The following is a 21560-nucleotide window of genomic DNA, read 5'->3' on the forward strand; positions in this document are numbered from 1 at the left end:
GGGGAAAGAGAACCATCAGAAATAATTCCTTCTAAGAACAAACTCAGCTGAGTGCCAACTGTACTACAGGCAAAACAGCCACTACAAGGAGGAAACTATCAGCATGTCTTCGGTATATTTGGTAGTCTTGTACCAATAGGTTTTAAATAATATAGAGGAATCTCTACCTCCCACCATAAGCAGCTCAGTAAGGACAAAGCATATTCAGTGTATGTTAAAAAGAGAAAAAACAGAGCAAGAGTACAGAATTGTGTTTCCTATGGCTGATTGGAAAGCTGAGCAGAAGTATGCCACACTGCAATGTTTTGTTCAAATTGCCTTATACGCTAGTACATGGGTCCTCAAACCATGCCCATTTGGACCCACCGCTCCTCGCCTTGTGCGGGGGAAACAGCGGTTTGCTCGCTTGGAGAAAACGATCTTCAAGCGAACAAGCTGCTGCCTCGTGTGCCCACCTTGTGGCGCATGCCTGCCCACATCTCACCTTGCCTCCCCGTGGGTGCTCGCCGCCTGCCCCCGCCTCCTCGCCGGCCTGCACCGCCAGCATCTTTCCGGCCTGCGCCCAACACCGGCAGCTTTCAACAGGCCCCCTGGTGAAAAAGTTTGAGGACCCCTGCGCTAGTATATATGGCAGGTACCATTTGTATTCTCTCAAGTGTATGGTTTTAAGAAAACACTCCAGCTACATTACTGGCTTCTAAATGCAGGTTACAGGAAGCTTTAATTTTTTCCATTGTTATATACTGTTACAGCCTCACCCAAGTGCATGGATTCCCTCAGTAAGTATTAGTCAAGTAAATATGTGCACCACTGAAGCCCAAAGCAGGCAATCAAATTTTAAAACATGAATCTTTTTGTAATAGAAACCATGGCTCAAAATGCTCAGCATTTCTCAGAATCTTAAATGGAAATTGTATGTGAGGTCACGCTGATGGGTGGAATGACACAAAAGCCTTGACTTGCTGGCTTCTTTTATTCTCTCAAGCCACACCATGGACAACCTCAATTAACAAAAGTGGCTTGCTGGAGTTAAATCTGTCACATCTTCAGTGACAGAAGCAATACCAGGCATGTCTCTCAGTGTACCTACTTTAACAGAGTACAGATTATCACCTTCCTTGCTGCCTCTCCAAGAATGGCAGTGAACCACAATTTCCCTAAGTGTACAGAATTAAAGAATGCCTCTTCCTCTTGTTCTGACACTTAAAACCCACAATGGCCTTAGAACTCACATTTTACAGCCATGAGGAATTCCCCAGGTTCTTGAACAGATGGCGATTTGCATTTATCTGTTAACACTAGTTATATTTGCAAGCCTTAAGATTATTCAGTCTAGAAGGTATTTTCATGTTGTACAATAATTGTCCTAGCATAAATGTTCAGAAGCCTCTATTGTGCACATTGCAATAATGGAATATAGCAATAGCATGGATTGTTCTAGGCCCTGGATTAGAAAACATGAGTAATCTCCCTTTGAACCAGTGATTCATCCTGCTGTTGAAATATTTCAGTATGTCATGGTGAAAACATGTTTTTGAAGATATACAGTGTATCGGATTACAGTCTATTGAACAGTACAGTGTACTTGGTTGCATAATGTAGTTAATAAGCTACTATATTAATCTTGAAACAGCACTATGATTTTTTTGTCCAGTACTGGTGGATACAAGCTGTGCCTTTGACATAATGTAGACAGAACTGAATCAGATACTTAAATTTAGCTTTTGGTGTCATTGTCACTCATCTGTTGGAACATGATGCAACTACATGAAAAAAACATGAAAACATTTTATTAAAAAGTATCTTGCACTTTGCTGACGTGTCCCAGACAAATCTAGGATGTAATGTTCACCACTCTGCCACTAAGAGCCAGCCAGTTCCAAAATAGGAAAGTTGGACATCTAAATAACCTATCTATGTAAGGACACAGCCCTTAACAGCTAGAACTTTCCAGCATTTTGAAGCTTGAATGAAGATGGAAAGCCTCTAAAGTTGCTAAACCACCTTTTCTTTGCTAATTGAATTTTATTGTATTTTGATTAAGAATTACTGAATGAATCCCACTTCTTGCTACCTAGCACATGGTATCCAGAGATACCTGAGGAAGGTATATGAAATAAAGACATCCATTTATATTCCTCTTTTAGTATAAAACAAAGACATATAAAGACACAGAAAGGGCAATATATAAAGAGAGACTGACTAGTATTATTTAGAATGTTCTTTGGAATGCAGACATTCGAAATGATCGTGCCAAAAGCAGACGTGTGTGATGTTGCAGGCTTATTTATTCCAGTCCTAGAGGGTTCCATTCTCCAAAGCTTGGCCTTATACAAGATTAATTAAATATGGAGGGCCAGCATTTCCATGTTGAATGCATTATAATTTGCCAATATAAAGTGATAATGCATCAAATATCATGGCTTACAGAAAGGCAAAATATTCAGCAGCTAGTCCCAAAGTAATTACCATGTTGCCCACTCAAGTCTGCTAGATGGAAGTATATGGATTTTTTTTTAACCAAGGAACTTGCTTTATGTGGAATACTTATGATTAATCATTCTTTGGAATCTAAGATCATGAATGTCCAAGTCCCGGTCTCCATGCATTTATGTTCAGTTAGTGTATGAAGAAAACACTACGCCCCCCATGCTCTGCACACAAGATCAGGACAAACCTCAGAAACTCTAGCAGTGCGCTACATAGGGAGCAACTGAGTTCCAGATGCTTTTAAGAAATGTAGCCCACAGTCCTCAGGCCATACATACATAAAAGGGACAGATGAGCTTTTTGTAGCCAAGCAGACATACACCAGTATGACTGCAGTCACACCTACTCCACGTGATACATCAACACCATTGATTCAACTGACACCAAACTGGAAATTCCATGCATGGTTGATACAGGCTTTCCTATCCTGCATGACACAGCATCATATAGGAGTGTGGGAAAAGTGACTAACTTGACCTTTGTTGAAAGCCTGCTTTTTCACACTTACACCAACTTGCATAGATATTAATTTGAGAGTCGGTGCAACAGCTGAGTTCCTCTGGTGCTCCACAGCTGAGTGTGAAGAATCCTGAACAGAGCCATCTAGGCCATGACAACTTCTCTAATGCACTCCTTACACAAAAACAGAGACTGAGTGATAAAATCTAGACTTAGAACTGTATGTAGTCATTCTTCAGATTGGCCCTTCTGAATAACCTAAGATGTATTTATTCCAACAGTTGTACTTGAAGCATGACTAAGTCTGGATCTCATCTTTAATCCAATGACTTCACTGACTGGACTGCGCATATTCCATTTGCTGCTAAAATGGAATGTTCTTCTTACAAATTGTTTTGAAATAATAGGTATTTATCCCCAAGGACTGACATCGCATTTAAAAAAATTAAGACCTACCATGATACGCATATTACTGTTAAAATTTACATTAATACAAATGGTAAGGAAATGCAGCATTTTAGCCAACCTATATTTAGATTCATTTGCTTTTGGTTATATTTTTCCCTGTGTGGGCAATATGTGGCCTGCCAGATGTTTTGGCTGTCCTTCCGAGGCAGTACAGCTAATAGTCAGAGATCATGGGAGTTGTAGGTCAAAACTTCAGAAGGGCCACAAGTTGTCCATTCCTGGCCTATAAGAAGCAGCAGCCAGAAAATAAGTGATGTTGACTTTGGAAGGTATAACAAAGTTGTGCTGGAACAGAGAGTAATCACAAGTTTTCTGACCTGCCAAGTAGTTTTTATTTAGGGAGGTTTCTCCAATCTTGTACCCTCCAGATCTTGTATCCTCCAGACACTTCAGACTGCAATTCCCAAAATTCCTGATCACTGATTATGCTGGTGGAAGTTGAAGTCTGAAAGATCTGGAGGGCACCAGGTTGGGAAAGTTTGATCTAGGGTCATGTATGAAAATCTTTCAAAGCCAGAATGGAAATGCAGATCTCATCAATAGTTGTCAGTATACCATATAAAAAAGAGCATAAATTCAAGTAATCCTTCTTCAAATTCTTCTGAGCCATGATTAGTTATATTTTAAAAAACTGCAGCAAGTTTAGGGTAATACTATTATATTTACATTTTGAGCATTACAAAACATTTTAAGTTTTTTTATACTTGACATCAAACATAGTGGTGAGTAGTTGAGTGATTATAACAACAGCTTACTAGTCATGATTCCACTGATCCTTCTAACCTAATAATCTTGATTTTAAATCATTCATCACTTTAGCTATAAGTTTAAATGTAAGAACAAGAAGAAGAAAGCGTATGCTTCAAAAAACTTAACACTGAGTGAAGAACCAACTCTCCAAGTACCATTTCAAGAATCAGGAGAGGTCTTTCCTGACTCCAAGAAAACAGCTGGAACTCAATGAATACCCAACTATTTGAAGCAAGATGCAGAGGAGACCATCTTCCTCCTCTCAGTCACTTCTTGCATCCTGTGATAGGGATGATTTCATTGCTGTGCAATGCCTCATTTCCTGTGCTTCTTTCTGAGGCTTATGAAGATCAGATAGCAGTACTGGATTTGTCTTTAGCTTCTTGAGCTGCTGAAACTGTCCAAAGCATGAAAGGGGTTTCTGTCCCCAATGCCTGTAGTGTCAAGTTGCCATTAAACACGTCATCTACTGAGGCTGCAAGACAAGAAATGAAACAGAAGTCATGATATGTAATGAAAGAGAAAGGTGTGCATGTCCCTTTAGAATATGTATTTTTATTGAACATTGGCTCAAGTGCTTATTGAGGGTAAGAATTATCCAAAAATATTCTAAACCAACCATATGGTTTTAGGCTCCAATACTGAGTAACAGAGAAGTGTAAAGAAAAACAAAAGCAAGTAGTTTTTTGATGCTGCAAGAGGAAGAGATGGTAGGATCTTAAGATGTTCAAGGACAAATGTGAAGGGATGAAAATGGCAATTGGAAAGAGGAAACTAAGGCTGATTATGGAGTGCATATATTCAGATATGACAGCAGAGATGTTCAGTGATACATTGAATGCTGTGTATTTATGGGCCAGGAAACATTAGTGAGATATGAAGGACGGCTTTAAGATTTAAGTGACTTCTTGAACAACAAAAGTAGAGAGAGGGATAAAGGAGATGTACAGAGTGTTTTCATCCCTGCAGTCATCTAAGAAGTAACTGCTGTCAAAAGCACAACTGACCTCATGAGCTGGCCTTTTCCAGTTTCTCGCACTTGTATTTTCATCAAAATAAAATATTAGAAGGACAGACTTAACTCACTTTTCTAACAGAGAAAAACATACTATTTTAAAAAATAAAATCATACTTAACAGATCACCAACATACCTCTGGAGGTAACACTGAACTTTCGGTCTGAAAAACTGTTTGAACGTAGATTTGGTTCACTCATTTTATCCAGAAACTTGGTTATGATTTCTTTTTTCTCTGGATTGGTACTGGACAAATTAAGAACTTTCCCATTCACTGATACTGTGCTTTTACTGATTCCAAGCCAATAAAAGCAATCAAAGAGGGCATCAGCTTTGAACTCGTAGGAAAAGCTCAAGCTTTCTTCATTAGCCAGATGGGCTCCTGATGGAAAAAATCTTTTTACAACATCTTGAAAATCAAACTGTACAAAGACAAAAGGAGACATGTATTAAAATATGTTAACAAGTTGTGTACCAACAGATACATTCCAGCAGATCTAGTTATTACATTCAAAATATTTGTGTCTCAAGCTGCAGTAACTGCTGTCTTCAAAGCAACAGATATGCTACTGTTGTTTGAGTATGGGGCAGGGAGGAGGAAACTGGTGCATAATCCACCCATCTTAACTTGCATGATAGTTTTACCATTGTTTTCAAAGCTATGTCAATCACAATCCTAACAAGGTCAGACTCCATTTGCCAGACAAAAGGTTACTGAAAAGTGGAGAAACCCTATTGGTTGTTGCTGCCAGCACCAACATACAAAAATGCTCATCATTAGCAGCAGATACACTCCTTGCCTGAATGCCTAACATTTTACAGACTTTAAAAAAAAGGCTTAAAACCAATGTTCCAGGGGGGCTCTTTAGAGCATCAGAACTGCTAGCACCCATCAGGTTTTTTGTTTACAAAAATGCACTAGCAGAACATGCTCTTCCCCCTCCAACAGGCTTAAGCAGCTCAAAGTTTAACTAAAAGTCACTTTTGGAGCATGATTAACCCCAAGCACTCTCAAATCAGACTATATACACTGAAGCAAAGTACACACTGTGCTCAATTATCTATCTCAGTACTGGTGCTGAAGCTGGCGCCAGTGCTTGGCAAACAAAACAGAAATAGCATGCGTGCATCAAGTGGTTGTGCACATTTTGTAGAAGGACAAGATCTAATTAAGCTACTTCTTTTTGCTAATAGAACTCTTTATATAAGAGCATTATAGTAAGGGATTTTCAAACTCAAGATTGCCTCGAGAGCATACTAGTATTTGTAACTGCAGGGCAGAACAACAAAGAGTGAACAAATTGTTGGAAAACATTTATGTTTTGAATATATTTTGTAGTTTATAATGGTATGGATTTCAGCATCACAAACTCGCTTGCTTCTCAAATTTTATCCAGATGGTGGAATTGTAGCTTGAGAAGAAGGAAAGCCTCTTCCAGATGAATTGATATCATGTTCTTTCTTTGCCTTTAAAGACTCGCTTGCCTAATGCCTTTTCTTCAAGTGAAAAGACTACTGATTCAGAAATGTAATCCCGTATACTGGGTTGCATCTACTGCTGGTCTTCCTCAGAGTAAGCCTATTGAAATTTTTAGTGAGATTATCACTGAGTACAGCCCTAAGCATCCTTATGGGTCATGGCTGAGCATTAAGCACCCAAGGCCAAGAAGCAAGCCAAACATACCATAAAAATATCTGGAGTGTTGTGCGGCACTTTTTAAGTTCTATTTATTAAGAACTTCAAAACCAAATTACATCTCTTTTCTACATAGTTGCCTTCCTTTGCAATGCATTTTGCCCAGCATTGAATCAAATTTTTAATGTCATCAGCAAAACACACACACACACACACACATATTTATAAAATATAAAAGTGTGGAAACTTTTTGAAGACCCCTTGTATATATACATACATACATCTTTTGGAGGAAAACCACACTGCAAAATAAACTGAAATTTGCATTTTCTAAATAATTCTATTTGCGTTGGCCTAACAAAGGATTAAATATGGAGAACAGAAAGAAGAAACTTAAATACCAAGATCCCAAGATAATAGCAGACTGCTATTGTCCTTTGTCCCTTACAATTAGGCAAAACAGATACCAACTTGAAGATAACAAGCTTCTGCAAGTCAAAAAAAATGTGTGTGTCTGACTAACCCGAAGTTTGTAGCTTTCACCGATCACAGAAGATATTATGTTGTTCATGCCATTCTCAATTTGTCTTCTCATCTTTGGATGCCGAGTATTCACAAGCAAAGCATATGTTTTTTCTAAAATGGATTGAAAATTGTTACTATTGTATATAGCCAGACATGAGCATAATATTTCAGGTGAGGTTCTCTAATTGGTTAGACCACAACCCCCCTCAAATTCCACCAATATTTCATTTGCCCCTTACATTTACACCTGAAATTGCTTGCTGCACACTTTATTCATTTATTATGTTTATATCCCACCTTTTTTTCTTTTTAAGGAATCTACAATAGTTTACATTATCCTTCTCCTCTCAATTTAATCTTCACAACAACCCTGTGAGGTAGGTTAGGATGAGACTCAGTGACTAGCCCAAAGTCACCCAGTGATTTTTGCAGCTAGGAGGGGATTAGAACTCAGATCTCCAGGATCCCACTCCAACGCTAATCACTATACTACTTAGAATCATAGAAGAGTAGAGTTGGAAGAGGTCAAGGAAGTCATCAGGTCTAACACCCTGCTGTTGCAGGACAATGATTTACACCATCCCACTCAGATGATTGTCCAGTTTCTTTCTAAATATGGGCAAGTGTGGGACAGCCCACAACCTCTTTAGCTAACTGGTTCCATTGTTGCATTGCTCTGACAGTGAGGAAATTTTTCCTGGTATCTAGCCTGAATCTGAGTTGTCACAACTTGCGCTGATTATCCTGTGTCCTACACTCTGGTATGAGCAAGAAGAGATCTTATCCTTCCTCTCTGTGACAGCCTTTCAGGTATTTGTCCCCCCTCAGTCTTCTCTTTCAGGGCTGAACACACCCAGTTTTCTCAGTCCCTTCTCATAAGGCAATGCGTTCAAACCCAGAATCATTTTTGTTGCCCTCCTCTGTCTCTATAATCACATTTATTTTTATTATTTATTTATTTATTTATTTAAAGTTTTTATATGCCGTCCCCTTGCTACATAGCCTTGGGACGGCTCACAAAAGTAACAAATAAAACAATAACAATTAAATCCTGGAAACACACTGGTTGCACAGTGTACATCTGTTTTGATTCGTGAATTTCCTGAAGGGATGCACTTTGACAGGTTATAGACCATTGCTGTCTGTTTTAAAAGGATCTTATATGCCCTTTGATGTCACAGTGTGATGGTTAAAATGTTGGATTGGAGACCTGGGGTTACGGCAACCCCACTCAGCCATCAAGTTCACTGGGTGACTTTGGAGCAGTCACTTAGTCTAACCTACCCCACTGGACTGTTGTAAAGATAAAATGGAGCTATGTAAGCCACCTTGGGTTCCCCACAAGAAGGAAAAAGGTGGAATATAAATGCAATGCAATGTAATGACAGCAACAACAATAGTAAGAATAAGAATAGGAAGAAGTCAATTTAGTACTTTGACATAAATGATTCTATCCAAAATCTACATTTTAAAGATAGGTTTAGTCATCCATACCTCTTGAAGAATTATATTGTGTTCTGACATTAACGAAGAACACCAGCGGCCGACTCAGAATAGCCTCTCTGTAGTTTTTATAGTCATAATGGGTGTTAAGTTCAACATGCCTGTTCAAAAGAATAAAGCTGTGTTAGACATTCAGGCTACAAGTGAAAACCAGGGATCAGCAATGTGATTTTAACTTGAAAGTTAGGACAAGCACTAAAAATAAACTCAACATGGAATACAAAAGTTCTAGAACTAGTTTCTCATAAACTCATCCACTGACCTTGGGTGAGGCATTACTGGTAATGCTTCCCAGAACAGAGGAGGAGCCAAAAGCAAAGTGACAGTAAAGTGGCAGAAGTTAACTCTGCACAGCTGCACAAGTATCTGGAGAAACAATGACAATGACAGGGAGTAGACCAGCTTTCTGCATGCACAGTAAAGTCTGGCATGAAGGGTACTTTGCTACCACCCCAAAGGCATTGCAGATGCTCCCCCATATTACAGAAACTATAGAGAGACAAGAACAGTCATGAAAAGGAAAGGGAAGAAGTATCAACAGGAAGCCAAAAGGAATTAGAGTCTCATCTTGCCTTTGATCTGTGGCACACGTTCAAGGAATCTTTGGCCTTGACTTTCCATCACTTTACAGTGAAGCATTTAGTTGCAGAAGGGGACCATTCTGAGGTGATAAAGAAGTTAAGCCAGATTTTCAGTTTCTTTGGTCCCCAGAGTAATGTTTGATCATTCAGTATTTTAGCAGAAGCCCATGCAACTTACATCCACCACAGGGCAGCAAAGATAAAATGCAGATATAACAGCTGATCTAGCTTGCTTACTTAGTGATACAGAAGGCTAACTTCCTTTCCTATGTAAAAGGAAGTTGTTTTGAATATTATTTTTTTTTAATATGAACAGACCATAGCCCAGAAGATTCTGTTGAAGATAGCAGATTTGCTTATACATTACGCTGAATATCGTTTTTTCAAAGAGATAAGGACATGAGAAAAGACATGCTAGATCAGACGAAGGGTCTATCTAGTCCAGTACTGTGTACACATGGTAGCAAACCAGCTTCCCACAGGATCCCTCAAGGAGGATGTGTGCAAGACCTTCTCCTGCCCAGCTCCTCAGCTCCGGGTATATGCAGGCATGCCACCTCTGGTAAAGGAGGAAGCACACAGCTTGCAAAATGTTTAACATGATCTCTGTGTAATACTGTTTGTACACTAGTTTGGATTTTTTCCTAGATAAGTTTGCCTACATGCTCTACTTACTACGTGGGGGGTGAAGAGGAAGCTGTGCTTGACAGGGTGGGGGGAAATGAATGTACCTGCATGTGCCCCCCACCCCCGGCAGCAATCCTTGACTGCACACAGACCTTGAGACCATTTGGCTGTTAAAGCAGATTTATTGGGTTATCTTTAAACAAAAATTCAGAACTTTAAAAAATTCTGTTTATTTGCAGTGTTGCCATTCCTTTCTTTTCCCTTTTAATGCCATTTTCATACCAAACTGCCAGGGGGTGAAGTCAAGTTTTTGTTTCATCTGGCAGAGGAAAAGATATATGTCTGAATTTTAGACTGAAAGAATTGTGCTGGTATAGCTATGATTCTGCTATTGTCTGTCTGCATGTTTCCAAAGTCCCTTAATCAAACACACATTTATAGATTAATGGAATATTACTGTAAATTTTGCAAAGCAAATTGACTAAAAATTGCCCCATTTTTGAAAATAAGGATATAATAGATGGAATAAGCATGCAGTAAGCAACTTTAGTAAGATGCATCTTACGGCATAAGCCAAAAAGTGGTCTTGAGTTTCAAAAACTGACAGCTTCCTCCTTTTCCTTTAGAAAAGTTAGCAAACTATAGCTGGGGGGTGGGGGAGGGAACACTGTAAGAATGTTCTAGTCATTGAGTAAGCCCTCCACAATCATGAGCTATGCTGGCTGCAGCACAAAGTTCCCCATCCTTGTTCCAGCCTGTTCATATTCTTCATCTGTGACTTCTATTTAAGAGCCCCAGTAAGCTAGCCTTTTGCAGAATACAGAAATAGACCACAGAAGGTCCAGAAAATTAATCTGCAACTTCATATGGAAGTTAACTGATTAAACCTTCTTACTATTTTGCTAGTTTTTCAGCCTCTGAAAGGAATTTAACTTAAGGGTTAAACTAGAACCAATCTTTCAGCCCTTCCAACCCGATGTCTTCCAGATGTTCTGCATGACAATTCCTAGCATTCTTAATGATTGGCCATGGTAGTTGGGGCTGAGTGTTGAAGTCCCAAATATTTAGAGGGCACCAAGTTAGGGAGGGCTGATCTAGGAAATTCAGGCAAACTATTATTCCTTAACTACCCAGTGTTAGGCAGGAATTACATCTCTGTTGTGAAGACTATCCCATTGAGAGGGTTTAAAGAAGTGTATTACATGCAATTAAGGAAGCATCACCCTTTCTCTTTAATATATCTGTCTTCTGGAGTTTTAGACCTTTGCTTCTACTGATATGAACTTCTAATCAAAATTTTAAAATCACTCTGATGTAGGCCCAGTGAAGTAAAGTTGGCAACTCAAATTGAAGCAGCGGTTTTAGGAGTCACTGAAATTCTGATTCACGCTTACACATTAAAGGTGTGATTTTTATGTACATTTTGACAGAAAGAAGCCCTACATGGCTGGGGCATGGGACATTTTTTTCTTTCTGAACATTTTCTACCCTTCCCACAGACCATGATGGCTGGTTAATAACTGTATGGGATTTTATCATTTAAGCCACCTTGGGGTGGGGCAGGGGCTTTCTGCTCTTAAAGTCCAAAAATATTCTAAATCAGGAGTGGACAACTTTGGGGGCTGCAGAGGCATTTTTGACCACCCCCACCCAATATGCCCTACTCTGAGGGGCACCACAGTGCTCCCCTTATCTTTTGTATAAAAAATTGCATAAGTGCTTCATTTTGAAGTTAAACCTGACAATTTAGGATTCTAATGTTACTATGACCATTTTGGGGGGTATATTTGTTTAGCCATGGAAAGCACCACACTGGGGGCTGCATGCAGCCAGCAGGTTGCTTGTTACCCACCCCTGTTCTAAATCAATACAGGGTTGCTTAAGTCAGTGACTTACAACTCTCCTTATCCATTATTGCTGATCAAACTGGCTAGGGCATATGAGACTTGGAGGAAGGGCTGCAGCTCAGTTTGACAGGGCACTACCTTCACATGCAGGCACTCCCAGGTTTAATCCCTAGCATTTCCAGGAAGGACTGTAAAAACTCCTGCCTGAAACCTTGGAGACCTGCTGCCAGTCAGTGTTGATGTTATCAAGCTAGATGGACCAAAGACTGGACTCAATACAGGGCAGCTTCACAAATCCAAACCATGTGGATGGTACCACATCACTTACCCCTGGGTTAAACTTATGCCAAGATACTGGAACTTTAGCAAAGAGCGACACTCATGCTCAAGGTGGCACCTGTACCATTTGTGCACCAAGCTGAAAATGTATTACCTTGACTGAACTAGCTTGGCCAGATTATTGGCAAGAAGGAAGTTTTGCTTTTAAAAGAGGTAATACAAACATTTAAGAGTTTTGGACCCTGCTGAGCTAACAACTTATTTGTGTGTGCATTGCAGGGGAAGGGAATAGGGGAGGAAATTGAATTCAAGCATATGATCAATCTGTGAATCAATTTGCACTAATCAAATTGAACATCATCTATGAAAATGCTCTTAGCCCCATGACACCTATGCAAGTTAAGTTTCAAGCTTAAATAACCCAGCTATATTTTTGATTCATGCAGCTCTCTTTCATGGTCACTGTGGCTTCAACACATTTTTTGGTTAATAATCCCCCAAACCACAATAAAGACAATGCAGAGACAATATGGATATGCTACATTAGTCTCCCCCAACCTGTTGCCCTCCAGATGTGTTAGGCCATGGGTCCTCAAACTGTGGCCCGCGGGATGGATCTGGCCCGCCACGGCCATCCATCCGGTCCGCGTGCATGCTTCCTGTGCAGGCGGGGAGGCAGTGGCTTGCTCACTCGGAGATGGTTTTGGACTCGCTGGGAGATCTCTGAGCGAACGAGCCACCGCCTCGCACACCGGATGCCGCCTCGCGCGTGCCTGACAGCACCTCACCAGCCGCTCCCCCAGGCACCCCCACCTCACCGGCCCGCAACGGCCACCGCAGCCTTTCAACTGCCCCCCTATTGAAAAAGTTTGAGGACCACTGTGTTAGACTGTAACTCTGAGCATCCCACAGTGTGTTCAGCATGGTGACTAGGGATGATGGGGAGGGCTCTGGTCCAAGGTAATTCTTTGACTTCCAGGCTAGGTAAATATGGGTCAATAGTTTATGATCATATTCATTCACCAGCTCCCTTCAAAATATAAGCAAGCCACAGAGGCTGGTCCCTTATTTTTTAAAAATAAGTAGCGTGCAAAAAGACATACATAATATTTTTGGTCGGCTTTGTTTGGTACACTCTTTAACAAAGGAATGGGATAAGATGCTAACAGAAGCCAAGTAAAAGTCACATGAAAAGCAACATTATTCTGCTTACATAAGTAGATCAAGTTAAGGCACCAATGTGGTTATGGGACTTCTGCAAAACACATCATGTTATTTGTTAAGACAAAGCTGCTTTTTCTAGCAGAACAATTTACTCTATTCCACACCATGGTATGTTTTTGGAAAAACATGTTCCACTTAATGGCAAGGAGTGATGCAACCATTTAAAACTAGAATTGCTAGCCTCTAGTAAGTACACAGGCAGTAATACAGAAAAAAAGAGATTCATCTTGCTGTCTCATGTGTTGGTTGGAACATATAAGATGGCAATGCAGGATGAAACACATACACAGGAAAAGTTGGATGGGTGGTGTACATGCTTCTATTAGTCATTTTTCTGACTGAACCAGTCATACGATTTATCTGATGAAAGTCATTTTTTGCAATGGGCTGAATATGAATTTGCCCAAGCTAGCATTTCACTGTTTCCTTTTTAACTGTTTTTTAAATGACAGCTGTAAAACCCAACTTACTATTTGCTTTTGAAAATGCTACCTAGGAAGACAAAAACTCTCATTTTTAGCACTTAAAAATCCTTATTATCAAGCAGCATTATTAACCAACATTATTTTATTTTAATAAATGCTCTTCTACTCAAATGGACAAGTTTGCTGCAATAATGCATATGCATCTGTTGCCTCACCTTCCAGAATGGGTAGCTCAAGTCTGCCCTGGGTTTTAAAGTTAAGATGGGTTTCTAGTTTAGTATCTTCCCACCCCAGCCCCTTTTGGAATAAAAAAACAGGTAAGGATTTTGATGAAATAACCTTTCTCCCTCATGCAGTTTTCATCTATTGAGACCAATACACTAATGTAGATTTTTATACTGCAGCAAAAGGGGACACCTTAGTTCTGCAGGGCTATTGCTATGCAGTATCCATGCAGATCAATGGGAAGTGTGTCATGTATATAATGCACACACTGAAGTAGTCAACTTCAGTATGTGCATTAAAAAGGTAAAATTACTTGGCCTGCACTTCAGCAGTCACACTGCCTGCAGGCCACAGGCAACAGCAGAGGCTATTGGATACATGGCTGCTTTTTACATGCCAGTTTGTGCATTCTATCCATAGCCTGAAAAAGTTGCAAACACCAGGCTTGGTACATACTACATTAAGCCAGCGTGTCAAACTTCTTTCTGCCCAAGGGCCAAATTCCGTATCAGGGAGGCTTGTGGGGGAGGGTGGGGGATTCTGATGGGAGGTTGGCACAAAGGCCGAATCTAGTATGCAAAAGGATGTACAGGTTTAAAGGAAAAAGGGGTGGGGTCAAAATGCAAACTTGGTTTAGCCTAAAGGCTGCCCATAAGCCTATGGACTCAAAGGACTATGGACAAGCAATGCAAGGCAGGAGGAGCATGGAGGTGGTCTTCTCCATGTGCTTTCCACTCTGCAAAGGAGCTGGGTGGCTAATTTGGGCTGTCTAACAGCAATCCCTTTGCATGGGGAGGGGAGGTTGCAGAGTCACTAGGATCTGGTCTCTTTCCCTCTTATCTGCAGTCATTCTTACAAGAAGCAGCTGGAGAAGCAGCTGATACACAGCTTTTTGCATGCTGGCTGTGGTGGGGAAGGCAATTCAAATACTGATCTTCAGCCCCCCAGGTTTGGGGTGGAGATGCTGCCAAGGGGTCACAGAATTGCTCCATTGCTGCCTTTAATTATTTCAGCCTTAGAAGTGGCATTTCAGTGAGGAAAAAACCTGCATAAAAGCTGGGTTATCACCAATAATGGGTAGTCACTGGACAAGGGTGGGGCCATCCTGAGCAAACTAAATGGCCAGATTGGGTGTCCCCGCATTTTGAATATGGCTTCCCAGCCCCGGGGGGGGGGGGGGGCTCCGTACCCCTGGTCTACATAATACTAAAAGACCAATTAGGTATTTTAGTACTTAGTCTGGGATAAGTGTCCTATTACATTAATTCTGCCCATCTCCATAAAATGGGTATAGGATGTACAAATTCTGTAAACAGTTCTGTGGAAAGGGAGGGGGAGATTACCCTAAAATGTAAGAGAAAACCACATGATGGCCTTTAAAAAACAAAATGAAACTTTAGTACCCCACTCACCCTCCTTTCCACAAGGGACTTCAGCCAAGCTCAACAACCTGCTTTGGAACAGTAATTCAGATCTGGTCAGGTTACTGAGAATAAAATGTAACTGCATGATTACACCATAGAGGTGCTAGATAACATTCCAGACACTGCCTCACACTTGGCTCAATGCAGTTCTCTTCCTGTATCTTAAGCCAAACTACATATTATGTTAGTGACATAGTCTTCCCTCAAGTGGAAATAGCCAGTGTAGAAAAAATATTAAGACCCTGGTGTGCACATACACATATATTTGGGAGGGAATTTTAAACCTATATATTGTTTTGTAGTGTAGATTAGGCCTCTGCACTAAGGTCACACGCAGACTGCTATATCTAAAACAGACCTTTCCTAGAGTTTGGGTGTGTTCTTCCTGGTTTTCCAGTTTTCTGCAAGAACAGTTTCACATAACCGGTCCTACTCAAGATTTTCTGATTGTTTTTGTTTTGCTAGGGAGGAGTCTTGTCCTAAACATTAGCTCAAGACATCAAAGACATCAATTTGTAATCACATCACAGAGCTGGTACCTGAAACATCCAAGTTCTCCTTTAATTTTCATCCTTTCTTATTTTCTAGCATGTCTTTTAGGCTGTAATCATCATTACACAAAAGAGCCTCATGGCACAATCAAGCAAATACATAGCACACCAAGTGGAACCAATGACCAAGGGAGGTTGTGGGTTCTCGCACACTAGCGGCATTCAGGATGCAACCGGGCAGCCATCTGAGAGGGATGGTTTAACTTGGCATCCAACATTAAGCAGGGGGTTGGACCCAGTGCCTTTCTGGCCCTTTTCAACTCTGCTATTCTATGTGTCCCCAGCCTTGTGCCTCCTCGATTCTTGTGGCTACTGTTCTCATCATCCCTGGCCATCACGGCTCCAGCTGACAGCTGCCGCAGCCCAAACCCCCTTGAGCATTTTGAGTCAGCAGAAGACCAAAGTAAATAATTAACCCCAGTTATAATCATGCTGGTTGCAGTGCTGGAACATTCCTACCTGCACCAACAACTGTACCACTAAGAGTAAAAGCTAGGTGGCTTTTTGGTACCTATATGGTATGTGGAACAGTACGTGTCTACCAAGAGCTCAGTGAACATACCAAAGTTACATGCCAATCATATGCACAGCTTATTTTCCAGGGACTATGCAAAGGGCTGGATCTAAATAGAGCAGCACAGTCCTATATATGTATACTTGGATAGCACTGCCACCTATGCCAGAAATTCCCTCTTTCTGTTCCACTTTGGCCATGATCTTAGCAGGCAAGTTTAGGCAAGCCACTTGGCCTCTCTCCCTAAAATCTAATATCATTATTAAAACTACAACTGTTATGACACCTAATGCTGCCTGTCTTACAGGATCACCAACATTACTGAGGGAGTATAATAAAGTGTTCTGAACACTAGTCCTATTGAAATGGCAAGTATTGTTATTTTACACATTCTAGGTCTAAACTGGCATTAACTCCAGGATTAAAGAAAGCAGCATTGTTAGGCTGCAAACAGAAGTTTTTTTCCAGGACAGTAAAACTGGGGCAAGTAGAAACAGATGTTTTCCTTGGCTGCAACAAAGAAAGAGAGGCGAGACAGTGAGGCTATACTTCCCCTCCCAAAAATGTCTCTTCTAGCAGCCACAGTACCTGAATTTGCTGAGCTTGCTCTTCCTTTTTCTAGAACCTCTATTACAATGCTAAGGGTTTAAAAAAAACTGAACTGCTGGGAATTCATTGGCAGAAAATCTGTGTCATTTTCTGCAAGTCTCATATTAAAAAATTGTCCAAGAATGCAATATACCCTCTCCCAGGCTGAAAGTCATGAGCTTACTTTTTTTTTAAGTAATCTCTCACTTGGTGTTCATGTCTTTAAGCTCATTTTACGCCTGTTCCAGAATTTCAGGCAGAGGTGCAACACCATGATGTATTATAAATACACATGACAGAGATAAGCTCTTAGCACTTAAGGATAACTTCTTCCCAAAACTTTTACCAGTTTTCATTTCAGACATACCACAGTTATTCACTTCAATCCATCAGCAGTGAAAAAATTTTGAGAAATGGAGTGCATGAAGGGTCTGTTAGGGTAGACACTGATCATAAATTTCTTAAAACCTGAAGATGCAAGAAAATGCTTCCTTGTTTTAGCATGAGACTCTGCCTCCCTCTCATAAAGAACATTTAATACCAGCATTTGGCTGTATATTCATACTGGTAGTTTATGGCTATACTGCAGGAAATGCAAAACTCCATGCATGACAGGAGCAAAGGTTCAGCAAATCCAAAATTCTGTTTCCAATGGCAGCCTCCTAGATCTTTATGCATGGGGCTTCGGAAAAAATCATAGTCCACCTTTCCCCCAGTGTCTGTTAATTCAAGCAGATTCTGTTGCTGAATAGGGAATTTAGCATTTAAGTGTGAAGTTAAGTTGGACGTTAAAGCCTTTGTTATTGTAGGATTCAACTTGACTTGTTCAAGTATAATGTAATACTACTGCTGGGAAATCCTGAAATTGTGAACTGAGCAGAGATGAACAGAAAGTTAGTGTGCATCTGAAAGATGAATTCCAGGTACTAGGTCTGAAGTGGTACCACCAAACATGCTTTGCATGCCCAAGATTCCAAGTTCAATACCCAGAATCTCCAAGTAGGGATGGAAAATGTTCTACATAAAACATGGACTACTGGTGAGGCGCTGCCAGTCAGTATCAGCACTGGTGAGTTGGGTGAACCAATGGTCTTGAATCACTATTGCGTAGCTTCCAAGGTCCCTGCACCCTGGGTTTCTGACTTTCAACATCTTAGCAGCAGCTAAAAGTGACTTTTCAAACAAAGTTCTGCAACTTCTCATGTTTGGACTACTGTAATGTGCTTTAATTGGGGCTGCCCTTGTTGTTTACTATGCTTGAACTTTTTTGATTACTGTGTGTGTTAATTGGATGTTATGTTTTATGCTATTTTAAATGACTGCACACCATTCTGAGAGTGTCAGCTAAAGAACAGTGTATAAAAGCTTTAAATACATAAATCTGGTCTTGGGCTAATCACTTATTCTGCAATTTCATTGTTCTAAACCCACAAGTATTAACTGGATGCCTTTGATTAGCCTTTGTGCAGCTCTGCTGAATAGTTTAAAAATGTGTCTTATGGGACTCAGATCTGTAATAATGCAGATTGTATGTGCAGGTTAGCCCACCAAAATGTACAGAATATTGTCCATAGTTTGGTTATATTTCCACAGCCATTATTTTGCACCTACCTCTTGTAACATAATGACAAACTAAATCACACAAACCTGGAAAGTCTGCTGCCCTGGAATATGAACACTCTTTTCATGGACAGCTCTTTCCTTCCCAAACCCTTACCTAATGCAGAAGAATACATGGTGGACTTTTTCAGTATGTGTTTTAATTTCTAGGAAGAGAGCAATCCAGGATCAAACCTAGACAGACCTTCACCACTTAGCAATCCCAGTCAAGTTTCATATGCGATTGGGGATGGGGAGAGAGAAGCAAGAAGATACAAATTGTTCATGCTCAGATGTACGCCTTTACAATCTCTTTTATAAACTCTTAGAACTGAAACAGTAGTTCAAAAATAGCACAGTGGTGCCCTGTGGAATTATTGCCTGGCAGAATACGGGAAAAGAAGCATTATAACTCCTGCTAGGTGACTAAAAGAATAGTATGAAATGAGAGTAATTTTACTATGTAAATGATTACATTAGTAATCTACTTCTGATGCTTTAGGAAAACAAAATGAGGACAAGAAATCACCAAACAGCACCTTCTCCATCTCTCTTCAAACCCACTTCCCCGACAAAGCATCCCATCTGCATGAGCCAAAAGTAATCACCTGCCCACCCAAACACACACAGGTGCGTGCACGGCCACCCGCCATTTCCTAACAGGTTCTGTAGTTTCATACCACCATTCCTTAATCCAGACCTTTGATCCCAGTTCTATCAGCTGCAGTTCTCACTTTTGCTTCTGATCTAAGATAGTAGTTTGAGTTTGGACCCAGAATTAAGACTGAGTCAACGTTGTGTTCCCGGATAGGGCTGTAGTGCTTTTGCATGCCGCGTGACAGGCAGCAATTCAGCAGGTGCAGTTTTTTCAGACATGCACGGATCTGCATCTGTCAGAGCCGCAAAAGGGACCAAATGCCCCGCCGCACAGCACCCCCACGTCCCTCAGCAAGTCATTTAAAGAAGGAAGCAGATGCAAGAGCTCCGTTACCTCTTGAAGTAGCCGGTGACCCTGCAATGGTGCTGCCCGTCCACCCGCAGGGAGCCGTCGCTGATCACCGTGAAGCCACCGCTGGGCTGGTAGTTCGGCGGGCTCAGCACGGCCAAAGTGTCCCCCTGCAGCTTGAACAAGTCGGGCTGCAAAAGCAGCAGCTGCTGCAGCGGCAGCACCGCCATCTCGCAGTTGCACGTCCGAGCGCTCTGCAGCTCCCTCGAAGAGACGGAGGTCAAGCTGGGCCTGACCGAGCCGGCCGGGCTCGAATCGGAGAATCGCCAGGAGGCCATGCCGGCGGAGAGCGCGAGCACAGAAGAGAAGCGGGAGCAGCAGCAGCAGCGAGACGGGATGCGAGATCGGCACTCGCCGGGCCGGGAAAAAAAACAACACGCGCGACTCCGCCTCCGAGCCGCGAGGGAGGAGAACAGGCGGGGGAAGACGAAGGAGGCTGCGATAGGCTCGCTTCGCGTGGAGAACGTGGTCGCCGGGGGGCTACGGAGCTGGCCGGGGCCTTGACCTACAAACCCAACAAGAAGTCCTTTGGCCGGCCTCCCGGATTTGGCATGCATTTTCTTACTCACCTCCGCCCTCCGTGCTTCTTTCCCGTCTCTTGAGTCATTGATCCCAACGGGAGCCTCGCATAAGAGTTCGTAATGCAAAGACATACTGTGCAGCTAGTCCTCTTGGCATCGTGTCTCGTGACCGGGCTCGGGGCCTAAGAGCAGACCTTCACCTTTTGTTCATTGCGTTGCATATAGCTGCAGCTCATCCCCTTTCCTTTCTTTGCATTTTCTTTGATGCCGATGTATGTGCGCGTGTCTTTCAAGTGCACTTCTGTTGGCTGCTAACGTTTTCCTCGGAAATATTCCGAGCGTGTTTGGGGTGGTAAATCTACTCTCAGCTACGCGCTACACAGTTAAGGTACTGTGGAAAAAGGTGTTGCATGGTTCTTGAGAGGCAGACGAGAATAATGCGAGCCGCTTTGAAAGGAAAAAGGCAAGTTATACATATAATGAATGATTGTGAGGCCAGAAACCTTAAAAAAAACACAGAGAAAAAATTGTATAGCATTGCAGTAGAAAGCGTTATAAAAAAATAAAGGCAAAGAATTACATTTACGGAGCCAATACAGGAGCAGATGCAATAAAACAGTAAATTTTCTTACTGCAAAAATCTTTATTGGCCTTAACAAGTGCCTTATAATTTGTTAAAGAGCACGTATAAAACTAAAGACTTACTTGTAGAAATACAAAAGCAATTACAGAGTTTAGAATTTAGTTAATGGAAATAGTGATGTCGCTTGTAATGAAAATCAGTGCTGGTATTCTTAAAACATACAGACTTGCAGCAATCCTGTATGCGTTACTGTACAATTTTAGGCTGAATATATCTCAGAATTTCTTATTTAGCGAAAATGAAATTGAAGGGATTCAGTGTAAAAGAGACAGAACATTGCATAGATTAACCCTTAGAAGCAGCAAGCAGGCTGCATAATCCTACAGTTGCTACAGCCATAGGGTTTTTTGGATTCCCAGCTAAAACATTGGTATTTTGCTCTGACCTCATACTTGAGGATCTGTATTTGGTGCAGATGGAGCTGTGTAGGAGCTTCTCTGGGGTTGTAAGAGCGACCATGGGGGGGAGGGCAGGAAGGAGATTGCCACCCCCAAGAAACAGCATTTCCTGCAAGTGCCTTAGCCTCCTCCCCTCCCCTCCTGAAGTGTCACATTTAGGCAGCTGAAATTGAGATAATAGGCCTCTCCTTCAGGAGTCTGTAAGGTGGCTACATAGCAGGGGGTACCATGGAGGCAAAGAGAATGCCCTGATTTGCATGG

At 41.4% G+C, this 21560-nt stretch overlaps 1 protein-coding gene across 1 annotated transcript; it reads right to left on the reverse strand.

Moving 5' to 3' along the window:
• Nucleotides 1-2270: 2270 nt before the first annotated feature.
• MEDAG (mesenteric estrogen dependent adipogenesis) lies at nucleotides 2271-20107 on the reverse strand. The gene is made up of 5 exons (XM_044442276.1): nucleotides 19723-20107; nucleotides 8839-8948; nucleotides 7343-7455; nucleotides 5320-5605; nucleotides 2271-4642 (listed from the first exon to the last, which is right to left on the reverse strand). The coding sequence occupies exons 1-5, from the start codon at nucleotides 20013-20015 to the stop codon at nucleotides 4518-4520; spliced, it is 927 nt and encodes a 308-aa protein (XP_044298211.1). The 5' UTR covers nucleotides 20016-20107; the 3' UTR covers nucleotides 2271-4517.
• Between the last annotated feature and the right edge of the window lie 1453 nt (nucleotides 20108-21560).

This window comes from Varanus komodoensis, unplaced genomic scaffold (assembly GCF_004798865.1).
Source record: "Varanus komodoensis strain SLA01 unplaced genomic scaffold, ASM479886v1 scaffold4, whole genome shotgun sequence".
Lineage (NCBI taxonomy): Eukaryota > Metazoa > Chordata > Lepidosauria > Squamata > Varanidae > Varanus > Varanus komodoensis.